The following is a 12,403-nucleotide window of genomic DNA, read 5'->3' as shown; positions in this document are numbered from 1 at the left end:
TCTACTGGAAGTAACATGGAGATCATTCCATTTTTACCCAGGTGCCCCCGGCAGCCTCACCCGAGGCCACCAGGAGCACTCACGGGCTGATGCGACGACGGATGATCAGTCATATTGCACCGTCTACCACCGGGGAGGGGAAGGATGGATATGCTCTTCACTGCTGCGCATCGCGGTCTACCAGCAGCATTCAGTACACATTAGGGTGACATTGAAAGTGTCAGGGAGAGGGGGGAAATGAGTTCTTCCTTTTCTTTCACGTGGTGTGTGGGGGGGGAAAAAACTGAGGAGCTATTCCCTGACCACGTCAGACAATGTGTTGAACCTAACAGACATTGGGAGCTCAGCCAAGAATGCAAATACTTTCAGAGACTGCTGTCGACTGTGGGATCAGTGGAGTCCTCATACCCTCCCATCCCTCATGAGCGCCATTTGAGTCTCTGGCTATCCGTTACGGCTTGTCCGCCAGCGCTGTGTAATCCTGGAGATATTTTTAAAACGCTTTGGGCATTTCGTAGTCTGTAACGGAGCTGATACAACAGATTTGTCTCCCATAACAGGATTCAGATCTAGTATCTCCCGTCGGTCCATGCGGAGTTCCTTATTGGATGTTGAGACGCATCGCCACCGTGCTGAATCAAGCTCCACGCTGTGCAAACAGGGAAATGAATTCAAAAGTCGCGGGCTTTCCTGTTATACTTGCCCGCTGCACTCCGAGTTCAAGATTGCTTGTCCAGAGCGGTCAGTGTTGCCTCTGGCATAGCCGCCGGAGGCCAAATAACTCGATTTCCGTCCACACTAACCGTGAATCCGAATTTTAATATCGAATTTAGCGCTACTCCTCTCGTCGGGGTGGAGTACAGAAATCGATTTAAAGAGCCCTTTATATCGATATAAAGGTCGCTGTAGTGTGGACGGGTACAGCGTTAAATCGATTTAATGCTCTTTAAATTGATTTAAACGCATATTGTAGACCAGGCCGAAATAGCCACATTTCACATAGCCAGCTTTATTTTACATCTGTCATTCTCTTGCCATTAGTCATGCTGGAGACTTACCCTTCTATCCTTTTACTATGTATATTATATCACTTTGCACTGGCTCATTCCATTTTACCAACATGTAACTTCCAGTGCCATTTATGTCCTCTCTTAATTGACCCATCTGTTTAACACACTCGTGCTGAAAGTAAATCCCTCTACTATCATTTTAATAATTTTCATAAGTCCTTATTTCTTTCTCTGCTATCTTTTGCTTCCCTTGTCTGAGGCTACAGGAAGAGAGCTTTACGGAAGCAGTGGCTTTCCTCAGACATTTCCATTTTCAAACCAGTAATTCTTTAGCAGAGCACACACAAACAAAACTTTGAAATGGGGTAAAGTGAAACATAAATAACTTTACTGCATCTGCTTCAAGCCTTGTGCTTATGTTCTCATGGGAAAATGTCAGACGTATATATGTGATTTTCATTTCATAACATGTTCCATTCACATTTTAGTATCATTCTAACCAATCTAATGTTTTAGCTAGCTGTCAGTAAAACTAAAAAGCTGTGAGTGCTGTCTACAGTAATTAACATTAATAAAGAGTGGCCATTGACTGGGCCACGTTACATCAATATTCCTTTTGCTTTCTTTTTATTAAAAAATGACAAAAATGTAAAATATCATATTTCTGTTTACTCTGAAGACCTGATCAGATTCCCGCCCCCCCCCCGCCCCGCAGAATGTTTGATTTACAAAAGAACAGGAACGGAGGCCTCGTATGGAATCCTGGTCCCACTGAAGTCAATGGGAGAACTCTCATTGACTTCACTGGGGTTAAGATTGCACTTCAGGGGTCACTACTTCACCACAGTATTACTCCAGGTTTATGCTAGTGCAATTCCATATCTCAGCTGGAAATCACAACTTAGAATGGTCTCAGGCTGTCCCAGCACTTATTTTTCCCTGTCACTTTAAAAAAAAATGACTGCTACAACCCAGAGACTGGGGAAAGGTGGTAGAGAACACTTTGTATGACTTAAGGGCTGGTCTACACTAGAAGCACTACCACGGCGCAGCTGCACCAATGCAGCTGCAGCACTGGCTAGAGTGTCTTCACCAGACGCTCCACAATGGGAGAGAGCTCTCCTGTTGACTTAATTACTCCACCTCCATGAGAGGCAGTAGCTACATTGGTGGGAGAGCTTTGATGTAGTGCTGTCTACACCAGCGCGTAGATTGGTATCACTTACATCACTCAGCACTGTGGATTATTCAGTGTGTTTGTGCAGTCCGCGCTGAATCCTATGCTGCTGTGGCCACACTGCTAATTTTAACCATGCTAGTGTGGTTACATCTACTTATGCTGCAGTCCTACTTCGGAGCGCAGTGTTGATATACCCTAACAGAGCTGAATCTTCATTAGGCCTTAAAGGTATTGTACACTACAGTAGCACTCCCTGTGGCTGTGGAAGAAGTGCTTGAAGATAGACAACTATAGAGACATCTGTTTATCATTCCTTTGGGCTTTGTAAATGTACATTCCCGTTATGTAACACTTGTGACTGCTTTAAGGCTGCTTAGCTGAGTTGTGGGATTGTTCTGCCTTTGGTATGTTGTCTCAGTCAAAAAATACTGACATTCCTGTGTTAAAAGGAACAAAGGTTTGTGAACCTCTGTCAATGTAATGGATTTTCTGTAGATTTAGGAAGTCCACATATAATTAACAGTTACTGTTTTTAATGTCGAGTTTCCATGGTGGCAGTTATATTGAATACGGTGCCACCATCACAAAGCATTTTACAGAAGTATATACATATAGCAGGGCAACTGGTGCACCATACACCAACTCCTATTTTACAAAAAAGTATTGTGAGATCTTTAGTGTATGGACAGAATCTCCAAATCCAAACCCATTACTTATTACTGCTACTTAAGAGCAGCACTTTTGAATTGTTGGTGACATTGCATAATGCAAATACTTCGGCTTTCTGTATGACACAGAATGTTACTACATGAATGTATCTTTTCCATAACTTAATATCACTTTTAGTTGAATTTACTCTCCATATTGTGTTCAGGGAGAACAAGGACTTCCAGGTTTACCAGGACCTAGGGGTTCAGAGGGATATGGCCTCCCTGGCTCAAAGGTAAATCCTAGCCTATGAGTTAATAAAGGATTTTTTTCTTATTAGATGTGCCTGGTTCTATGCAGATAAACAAAAGACCAACAGTACCTTAAAAAGAGCTTGCAGCCTAAGGGCCTGATCCTGCAAACACTTAGGGCATGTCTACACTATAAAACTATGTTAGTTTGACATACAGCCACCGCAGTAATTACTGCAGTGGCTCATATACAAACTGCCCATTGACCAGTAATCTCAAATGTACAGATAGAGTTCTTCCATGGGTTGGTATGGAGAACATGTGCTAGTACAAAGAAAACAAAAACTGGGGAAGCACAGTTCCAATTACATGTCTCTAGCACTTCACTACTTTTTCCTCTGCTGTATTCTATTAGGGAGATTATGGGGAGAAAGGTGATCCAGGAAAGAAAGGTGACAAAGGAGATATTGGAGAACCGGGACCTGTAGGACCAACGGTAAAATGCCTTTTTTACATTATTTAATTTTACAGAACGGAAATGAGACAAACTAGCATTTATTAATTGATCTCATTCTACAAATTCTTAGGGGTTTGTGGGAAGAAAAGGTGAACCTGGTCTTACTGTAAGTATGTACATTAATTGATTTATGACAGTCTAGAATTTACCCTTTGCAAAAACTGTGCATGTTTTGTTAATTTGAATAAATTCTGATCCTGCTGCTTCAGAGTTTGACTAAGTTATTATAAATGGGGCTGATCTGGAATTCAGGGACACACTGACAGTACATTAGCAATACATTTGGAAGAAGACAAATCCCACTAGAGATGATCATCATATTGGTGGAATTTGTGTCATAGACAGGTTCTGCTGTGTTGTTGTGGTGGAAGTTGCTGGCTGGAGTGGTGGAGGTACTTTGCTAACTATACCACTTCCTGAAGAATCTACACAGGCCAAACATGGAACGTTTCAAAACCCTTTCATGTGATAGACAGATGCAGGCATTGTCCTGCATGCAATTAGCTGAGAATGCACAATATGAGTGAATATAATTGCATATGGGAATGACTGGGGCATGTAGTAATGATCTTTCTATTGTCTAGACCACATAGTTTTGTTTCAGACATCCAAACAAGTTATTTTAGGATAATAAAATAATGGACCATGTGTCTCTGAGATAACCACATAGAGTAAACTGTGTCATCTTTGCAAGGTGTGCATTAAAGGGTTTAATACCCGAGATGTGAACAACAGCTTACAACTCTTGAGACCTAGGATTAGTATCAAGAGCAATTTATTGTAAATACTTTGGGCCACATATGTAGATTTCTAAGAACAGCTAACTGACTTCATCTGAAGAAGTGGGGTTTCATACCCAAGAAAGCTTATGCCCAAATAAATTTGTTAGTCTTTAAGGTGCCACTTGACTCCTCGTTGACTTCAGCTAGGAGTACTATTTAGAAGCTGATGGCATGATACAGCCACCTGTCAACTGGTGACATTTATGAGTTCTAGCCACTTTATAATTGTTCCTAAGTGCAATATAATTTGCTCTGTAAAACAGCAAAACTGCAATAACAGGACAGCAGGTTTTGGATATGCAGTAGCAGCTCAAACAAAAGAAAAACATTCCCTAGGATTAGAATAAATGTAACACATTAATGAATACTCTCTTTCAGAAAGAAGAAATTATCAGACTTATCATGGAAATATGTGGTAAGATCTATGTTATAAAAAAGAAATAAATTTTAATAAGACACAATAAAACTACCATGGTTAAAAGGATACAAGTAAAGCCTGCTACTGCACATATTAGTGTGGAAGGATCTCTGTCATAATGGAACACATGTACAGTGTCAGTAGTAAAACATCTTTAAATAAGATGTTACAGAAAATAAAGTTGGGTGGAGCCTATGATTTTCAGCTGAAAAGTAAGCACATCACATGGGCTAGCAAAAGGAATTCTGCAAATCAAAAGGAAGTCCAGCAGAGCTCACAGTGGAAGTATAATCCAGCCAGAAACTGTATCATATGTCCCTAGACACTATCTCAGCAAATGTAAAAAGGATTCCAGGGACAGACACCCGCTGAGGCAGTCCTGACAGCATAGCCACACTGCCAGAGAAGTGGTTGGGGTGGGGGCAGGGGAAGAAGGAGAGAAAGAGAAGAGGAAGGAGGGAACACTAGGGGCCAGGCCTTCTGCATATCTCTGGGATCTGCAGAGTTTGTTGGCAAACCATGCAGAATCCACAAGTGGCCAAACACCTGCTCTCTACACAGAATTACTGGAAGGATAACCTCACTGAGATGTCTTCCCATAACTCTGTACTACACACTGTCTGCAGAAGGGCTGACTAGGCAGAGGTTGAGCACATTGGCTTTACAGACTGTTCAAACCTCAGAAATCTGAGGACAAAAACTGCGTAGTTACATGTCTTTTTTTAAAGGTTTCAGAAATTATTAACTAAATTGTCAGAAAAAATGTTAGGATTTCAGTTACTAGATTGCATGCTTTGAAAGAGAGAGCTTAAAATTATAAAAGCAAAATGCAATAAAGAACATTTCTGTTTATTAATTTACTTTGAAATTATTAATAGCTCCACTGAAAGTTATTAAATTGATATAGTTATGGATACTTTGTTTCCTATGTAGGTAATAGTGCTTAGTTCTCTGAAAACATCTGCTCAGTATGCAGTGGCAATCAAAAAAGCTAACAGAATGTTAGGAACTATTAGAAAAGGGATAGATAATAAGACAGAAAACATCATAATGCTAATACATAAATCCCTAGTACACTCACATCTTGAATACTGTATGCGGTTCTGGTTGTCCTATCTCAAAAATATATATTAGAATTGGAAAAGATACAGAGCAGGGCCACAAAAATGATTAGGGGTATTGAACAGCTTCCATATGAAGAGAGATTAAAAAGACTGGGACAGTTCATCTTAGAAAAGAGATGACTAAGAAGAGATATGATAGAGGTCTATAAAAACCAAGAATGTTGTAGAGAAAGTGAATAGGAAAGTGTTATTTACCCCTGTACATAACACAAGAACCAGGAGTCACCCAATGAAATTAAATAAACATAAGGGAGTACTCCTTCACATAACGCACAGTCAACCTGTGGAAATCATTGTCAGGGGATGTTGTGAAGGCCAACAGAATAACTAGGTTCAAAAAAGATATAGATAAATTATTGGAGGATAAGTTTATCAATAGCTATTAGCCAAGATGGTCAGGAGCACAAATCCATGCTCTTAGTACCACTAAACCTCTGTTTGCCAGAAGCTGGGAGTGGATGACAGGGGATGGATCTCTTGATGATTGCCCTGTTCTGTTCATTGCCTTTGAAAGCATTTGGCACTAGCCCTATCAGAAGACAGGTTACTGGACTAAGTGGACTATTGGTCTGACCCAGTATAGCCATTTTTATGTTCTAATAAATATTTAGTAGATGCTGGTTTAGTAGATGTTGGTAAATAAACAAAATGTAAACAAAGAAAGAGCACCTTCATTATAAAAATATAGAGACAGATAAATACTTTAAAATTTGGGAAGTCAGAATCTTCTACTCATTTCTCTCCAGTCTGTATCTGGCCTACCATTTGCTATGAAAAAAAAATCTCAGTAACTGTAGATTAATTTAGTTTTCTGTTTTCAGAAAAGTCATCTTGGCTTGGGTGCCTGAGAATCTGATATATATTTTTTCAGTTGCATTCCTTGTGTAATCGAAAGGACGTTTCTCATAAAATGTCAAAAATTGTTAATATTTTAGGCTGTGGCATCAAATGTAAAGAAACTCCACTGGAACTTGTATTTGTGATTGACAGCTCAGAAAGCGTTGGACCAGACAACTTCAGAATTGTCAAAGATTTTGTGAAAACACTCATTGACAGGGTAACAGTCAGCCAAAATACAGCCCGCGTTGGCATTATCAACTTCAGCCACAAAGTAGAGCTGGTATCGACTCTGCAGCAGTACACGAGCAAAGATAAGGTGAAACTTGCTGTTGATAATATGCAGTACCTAGGGGAAGGCACTTACACAGCTGCAGCTATCAGCAAAGCCATTGAGATATTTCAAGTTGCACGACAAGGGGTAAGAAAAGTGGCTATTGTAATAACAGATGGACAAGCTGATACTCGTGATCAAAGACTGGATGTTGTAGTGAGAAATGCGTATGCCATCAACATCGAGATATTTGTAATTGGGGTGGTTCAAAAGACTGATCCTAATGTTCAGGAGTTTCTGGAAGAATTGCAACTCATTGCTACGGACCCTGACAGTGAACATGTCTACCAGATAGATGACTTCATCACACTCCCAGGTAAGAGAAACTACCTCTTTAACAGGAACCATGAAAACAGTCCACTGCATGGAATTAGGCCTTTGACATAGCAACTGAAGCCAGTCAGTATAGTTCTGTGGCAAAGTAGCTTGCCTCTTACCTTCAGATGCAACTCATTCCTCTGTTTCCCTCACTCGCTGTGTAATTTAGTCCTCTAGCCAAATCAAATCTTCATGCCTTCCAAGGTAAATGAAAGTCAAATACAAACAATGAGAGTTCCCACAGCCATTCTTTAACCAGCTTTTTTTGTTCTGTGGGCTACCAGCCCTCCATTGCAGGCTTCTGTCAGTTTTTCCCCAGAATGCCTCAGTGCTGGGTCAAACTTCCATTGTCTGTGAAGTTTTCTGTCCTTCGTGCAGGAGAGCGAAGAGGATTTCTCCTCACCTTGTCATTCTGTCTGTCTGTCTGTCTCTCTCTCTCGGCCACTAATCTCTCTCAAGGTCTGTCACTCCTTTCCTCCTTTTCACGGTTTCACATAGAGCTTATGACACTTCCCAACCTCTCCTCCCCATAGACACCACCATAAAGTACTCCTTCCCATCTCTCCACCCCATAGATTCATCAGTTTCAAGCCCAGGAGGGACCACTGTGATCATCTAGTCTGACCTCCTGTATAACACAGACCATAGAACTTCCCCACAATAATTCCTAGAGCAGATCTTTTAGAAAAACATCTAATCTTGATTTAAAAATGGCCAATGATGGAGAATACACCAGATCCCTGAGTAAATTGTACCCATACTGTTAAAAAATTACAACTATTTCCAGTCTGAATTTGTCTGCCTTCTGCCATTGGATTGTATTATACCTTTCTCTGATAGACTGAAGAGTTCATTTATCAAATATTTCTCCCCCCTGTAAGTACTTAGAGATAAGGCTACGTTTTAGTCATGGGTATTTTCAGTAAAAGTCATGGACTGGTCACGGGCAGTAAAGAAAAATTCATGGCCCGTGACCTGTCCATGACTTTTGCTGAAAATGCCTGTGACTAAAACTTGGGTAGGGGGCTGGGAGGGCAGTCTGGGGTGCTGTGGGCGCTGGAGGAGGTGGCCAGGGGACCCTGCTGGTGGGAGGGGGTTGGGCAGCATGCCCTGGGACCCCCGCTGGTGCTGGGGGAGGCAGTGAGCAGCCAGGACCCCTGCTGTTGCTGGTGGGGGGAGGGTTGACGGGGTTGGCAGGGGCTCCCACCTGGCTCTGTGTCCCTGCAGCAAAGGGGTGGAAGGGTCAGGGGTCTCGGTGTGCTGCTCCTAATGCAAATGTTTCTGAAGCATTTCCAAAATTCCCAGAAGATCTAAGGACTCTGGCAGTCTTAGGGCATTCACATCAAATTGATAACCATCTTGTTAGACAGGACGTCAAGGAAGTGACTATTTGACAGGGAAGCTCTCTGGCCGGGGGCTTTCCCATTTTCATGTTCTTAATCTTCTCAATTAACTCATTCTCTGCTACAGGCACATCAAGGTTTCTAGGCTGGACTGCAGTAATTTGCAGTAGTGTAATATTTTTGAAAAATTAAAGAACATTTCATTAATCTTCAGGTGATATACGTAGTTTACCATGTGTATCATGGATGGCCATGATTCTACTTGCAGAGGTCTTTTGTCTTAGGCCAGTGGTTTTCGAAATGTGGGTTGTGGAATGTAAGGCACTGAGTCGTGGTGGTTCTGGTGAACACTGCCAACCAGGCTGTTAAAAGTCCCATCAGTGGTGCTGCCTGGCTAAGGCAGGCTAGTCCCTAAATGTTCTGACACCGCGCTGTGCACTGGAAGCTGCTGGCAGCAGGTCCAACTCCTAGGTGGGGGGTAAGGAGGAGGCGGCTGCAGGGCTTCATGCACTGCCCTGCCCTGAACACCGGCTCTGCACTACCATTGGCTGGGAACTGGCCAATGGGAGCTGGAGGAGCACTGCCTGTGAGCAAGAGCCATGCGGAGCCGCTTGCTTACTTCTGCCTAGGAGCTGGCCCTGCTGCTGCCTGCTTCCAGGGCACAGTGTAGTCATGGTGCCAGGACAGGCAGGAAGCTTGCCTTAGCACCCCTGCTGTGCGCTGACTGGGAGCCGCCTGAGTAAGCCCTCACCCCAACCCCACACCCCAATACCATGCCCCAGCCCTAAGCCCCCCCAAACCTTGAGCCCCCTCCTGCACCCCAAACCTCTCATCCCCAGCTCCACCCCAGAGCCTGCAGTCCCAGCCCAGAGCCTTGCCCCCCTCCTGCAGCACCTCAATCCTTGCCCCATCCCTGAGCCCCCCTGAAATCCAATGCCCCTTCCTGCACCCCAAACCCTTCATCCCCAGTCCAACCCCACAGCCCTCAACCTACACCCCAACCCTTTGCCCCAGCCCATAGCCCCTCCCACATCTCAAACCCCTCATCCCCAGCTCCTTTGGGTTGCAGGCATCAACAATTTTCTTCGACTGGGTTTCCAGAAAAGTTTGAAAACCACTGTCTTAGGCAATATGCCAGCAATTTGCCTGCTTTTTCACTCAATTCCCAGAAGTCCTGCCGGAATCAAAATAGAGTGAATTCAGATGTGTTGAGTGCAGCTTATTAAGTTTAAATCTACAATTAATTGAGGATCAAAGAAATTCTGGAGATGGAGCTGTGGCATAAGATAAACTGAGCTCTTTTACTTTTTTCTCAAGAGCTTTCATTTTTTTCTCCAGGTACCCCCTTCTTCTCAGATGCAAAACTTACAATTTTACCTCTACTTGCCCTTGAGCAAAATAGCCTGCTAGAAGATGTTGAGGGTTCATTTGTCTCCAGGAATAAGCCAGTTTTTTTTTCAATAAAATTTTTGAAATGCGGCTCTAATAAAAGTGAAGAATTAAATGTCTAGCTATAAGGCTGTTTCTCTCTCAGGTCTGTTCCTATTTGAATAGTTATAGGGACATGATCAGCGAGAGCACTTGTATTAATGGAGGAGAAAATTACAGAATTAACGAAGTCCCCTGGAGATAAAAAAGAAATCTATACAGGAATAGGACACAGGTACCAAAGGAAACTATGAATAATCCCTACCCATTAGATGTATAAGTCGCCAGATATCACGTAGTCCCAGATCTTCAATGTGTAATTCCAGATCCATTCTAGTTTTGGTTGGTATATGACCCTGAGGCTGAGATTTGTTCAATCAATCACCTCATTTAAATCCTTAACAATAACAGTAAGGATACGGGGTTCACCATGTAATTTAATAAAAACCTATGAAAAGTTTCAGGAACATCAAGCTTAGGTCCATACATATTAGCAGTGATTAGTTCAGATACATTTGTAGTGACTTTAAGGATTAAAAATCTGCCCTAATCATCTGAAATTGACGCAGAGATGGTTACTGCCAGCACTTTACGAATAAGTACAGCTACCCTCTGGATTTGGATGAGAAGCAGCAAGACATTGTTTTTCCTATCAAGTCATGTTCTAATTGAGCAGCCCTATCTGTGGTCAAGTGTATCTCCTGCAAAAGCACTTCATCTGCCTTTGCTTTCTTTAATAATGAGAACACTTTTTTCTTTAACAGGAGTATTGAGACCCGTTATATTCCATGAAATAAAAGATTTAGGACCATTTGGCTATGTTAAGAATTATTTTTGTAGCCTTACAAATGAAGGGGATGGAATGTTTGTATAATTTGCTCTAGTATGTCTCATCCTCCTCCCCATACAGAAATCCACTGTGGTGGGAGTCCATGAATGAAATGTCTCAGACACGTATTCCACAGATTTTGGATTACCTGCCAGATGCTTGACTTGCCAGACTTCCAGGGAATAGGGAGGGGAGAAGAACACAAAAAGGCAAGATAAAGCAAAAACATAACATACATATACCAACTTAACTTTATACCTAGCATAGGCAAGCACAATGAAAAGATAATAGTTGTCAAATACTTAACATTATATAGACAAAACTAAACCATTAATAAATTCTGGAGGGGGTCAGCCAAGGAGACACACTATTCAGGCTGAGAGAGCCACCACTATCCATTATTTAAAGTATTACTATTATTTGTTTAAAACAGGGATACTATTTTCCCCATACCAGAGTAGTAACTACGTGGTAAGGAGACAGAAAGAGAGCATGCATTCCACAAATGGAATATTTCTTAACTAGGTATGTCAAGGATATGCCTGTATATTATCCCCTAACTTGTAGTTGTTTCAGTTTGCCAAACCAAACACCAGAGTACTGGTAATGTAGGTTGGTGCACTGACTAAGACATTGCATGTTGTGGGAATTCCACAGCCACATGTCCCTCCCCATTTTAGTTTACAACCAAACATTCAGTTTCTCTTCTTCCTATTAACATAACTAACAGGAGAGGAATCTAACTGCTCCCAAAATTGTAAATTATTGCACCAAAGAACACAGCAAACAAGTGACTCCTCTATATTTACTTCATACTTCATGTTCTTGTACTCCAGATTTGAGCTTATCGAAGGCGTTAGGATGAGGAAAAAAACTGAAGAAGATGTGGGGGGGGTCAGGCCAAGGGGGACGAGGAAGGTAGTGGATGTGGGGTTAGGGGCAAGCAGAGTCAGGGTGAGAGGGAGAAAGTAGAAGGTGACAGGGAGGGTAGAAGTCATTGTCTTTGTAGCTCAGCAATCCATGTTGGTCTTCTCCTCTGCTCTGTTGGACCATAGGAGGTATAACTACATTGCTCAGCTCCTGTGCAGCTTTCCAGGACATCTTGCAGGGAAGAGAACCATCTCTCCTACTTCCAGCACATAGGACATCAAGTTGCTGGGCTTTGAGGAGCCCCAGCAGTAAGGCATGGCAACACAGCAGAGTTTCTCGCTGGCACCAATTTTAAAAAGTGGTATTGGATCCCTCAAATTTCTGCAAAGCATTAGGAAGCTGCACCAACCCATCTTTGGTGGGTATGTTGGTGCCCAGCTAATACACAATATTAATTCATATATATATAAAAAAAAATTCCCCTCTCACCCCTATGAGTGGTATGTGTCTTCCT

At 42.2% G+C, this 12,403-nt stretch overlaps 1 protein-coding gene across 2 annotated transcripts in view; it reads left to right on the top strand.

Annotated features, from left to right (window-relative positions):
- COL28A1 (collagen type XXVIII alpha 1 chain) overlaps positions 1 to 12,403 on the top strand; it is a 133,891-nt gene that overhangs the window by 107,794 nt on the left and 13,694 nt on the right. For both annotated transcript variants that reach the window (XM_075062362.1, XM_075062361.1), the window contains exons 28-32: positions 3,065 to 3,133; positions 3,505 to 3,585; positions 3,677 to 3,712; positions 4,767 to 4,803; positions 6,866 to 7,417. In XM_075062362.1, coding sequence (XP_074918463.1) covers positions 3,065 to 3,133; positions 3,505 to 3,585; positions 3,677 to 3,712; positions 4,767 to 4,803; positions 6,866 to 7,417 — 775 coding nt within the window. The remainder of the gene's footprint in view (positions 1 to 3,064; positions 3,134 to 3,504; positions 3,586 to 3,676; positions 3,713 to 4,766; positions 4,804 to 6,865; positions 7,418 to 12,403) is intronic.

Source organism: Chelonoidis abingdonii, chromosome 2 (genome assembly GCF_003597395.2).
Source record: "Chelonoidis abingdonii isolate Lonesome George chromosome 2, CheloAbing_2.0, whole genome shotgun sequence".
Lineage (NCBI taxonomy): Eukaryota > Metazoa > Chordata > Testudines > Testudinidae > Chelonoidis > Chelonoidis abingdonii.
Note: the sequence above shows the minus strand (reverse complement) of the source record. Positions and strands in the feature narration are given on the sequence as shown.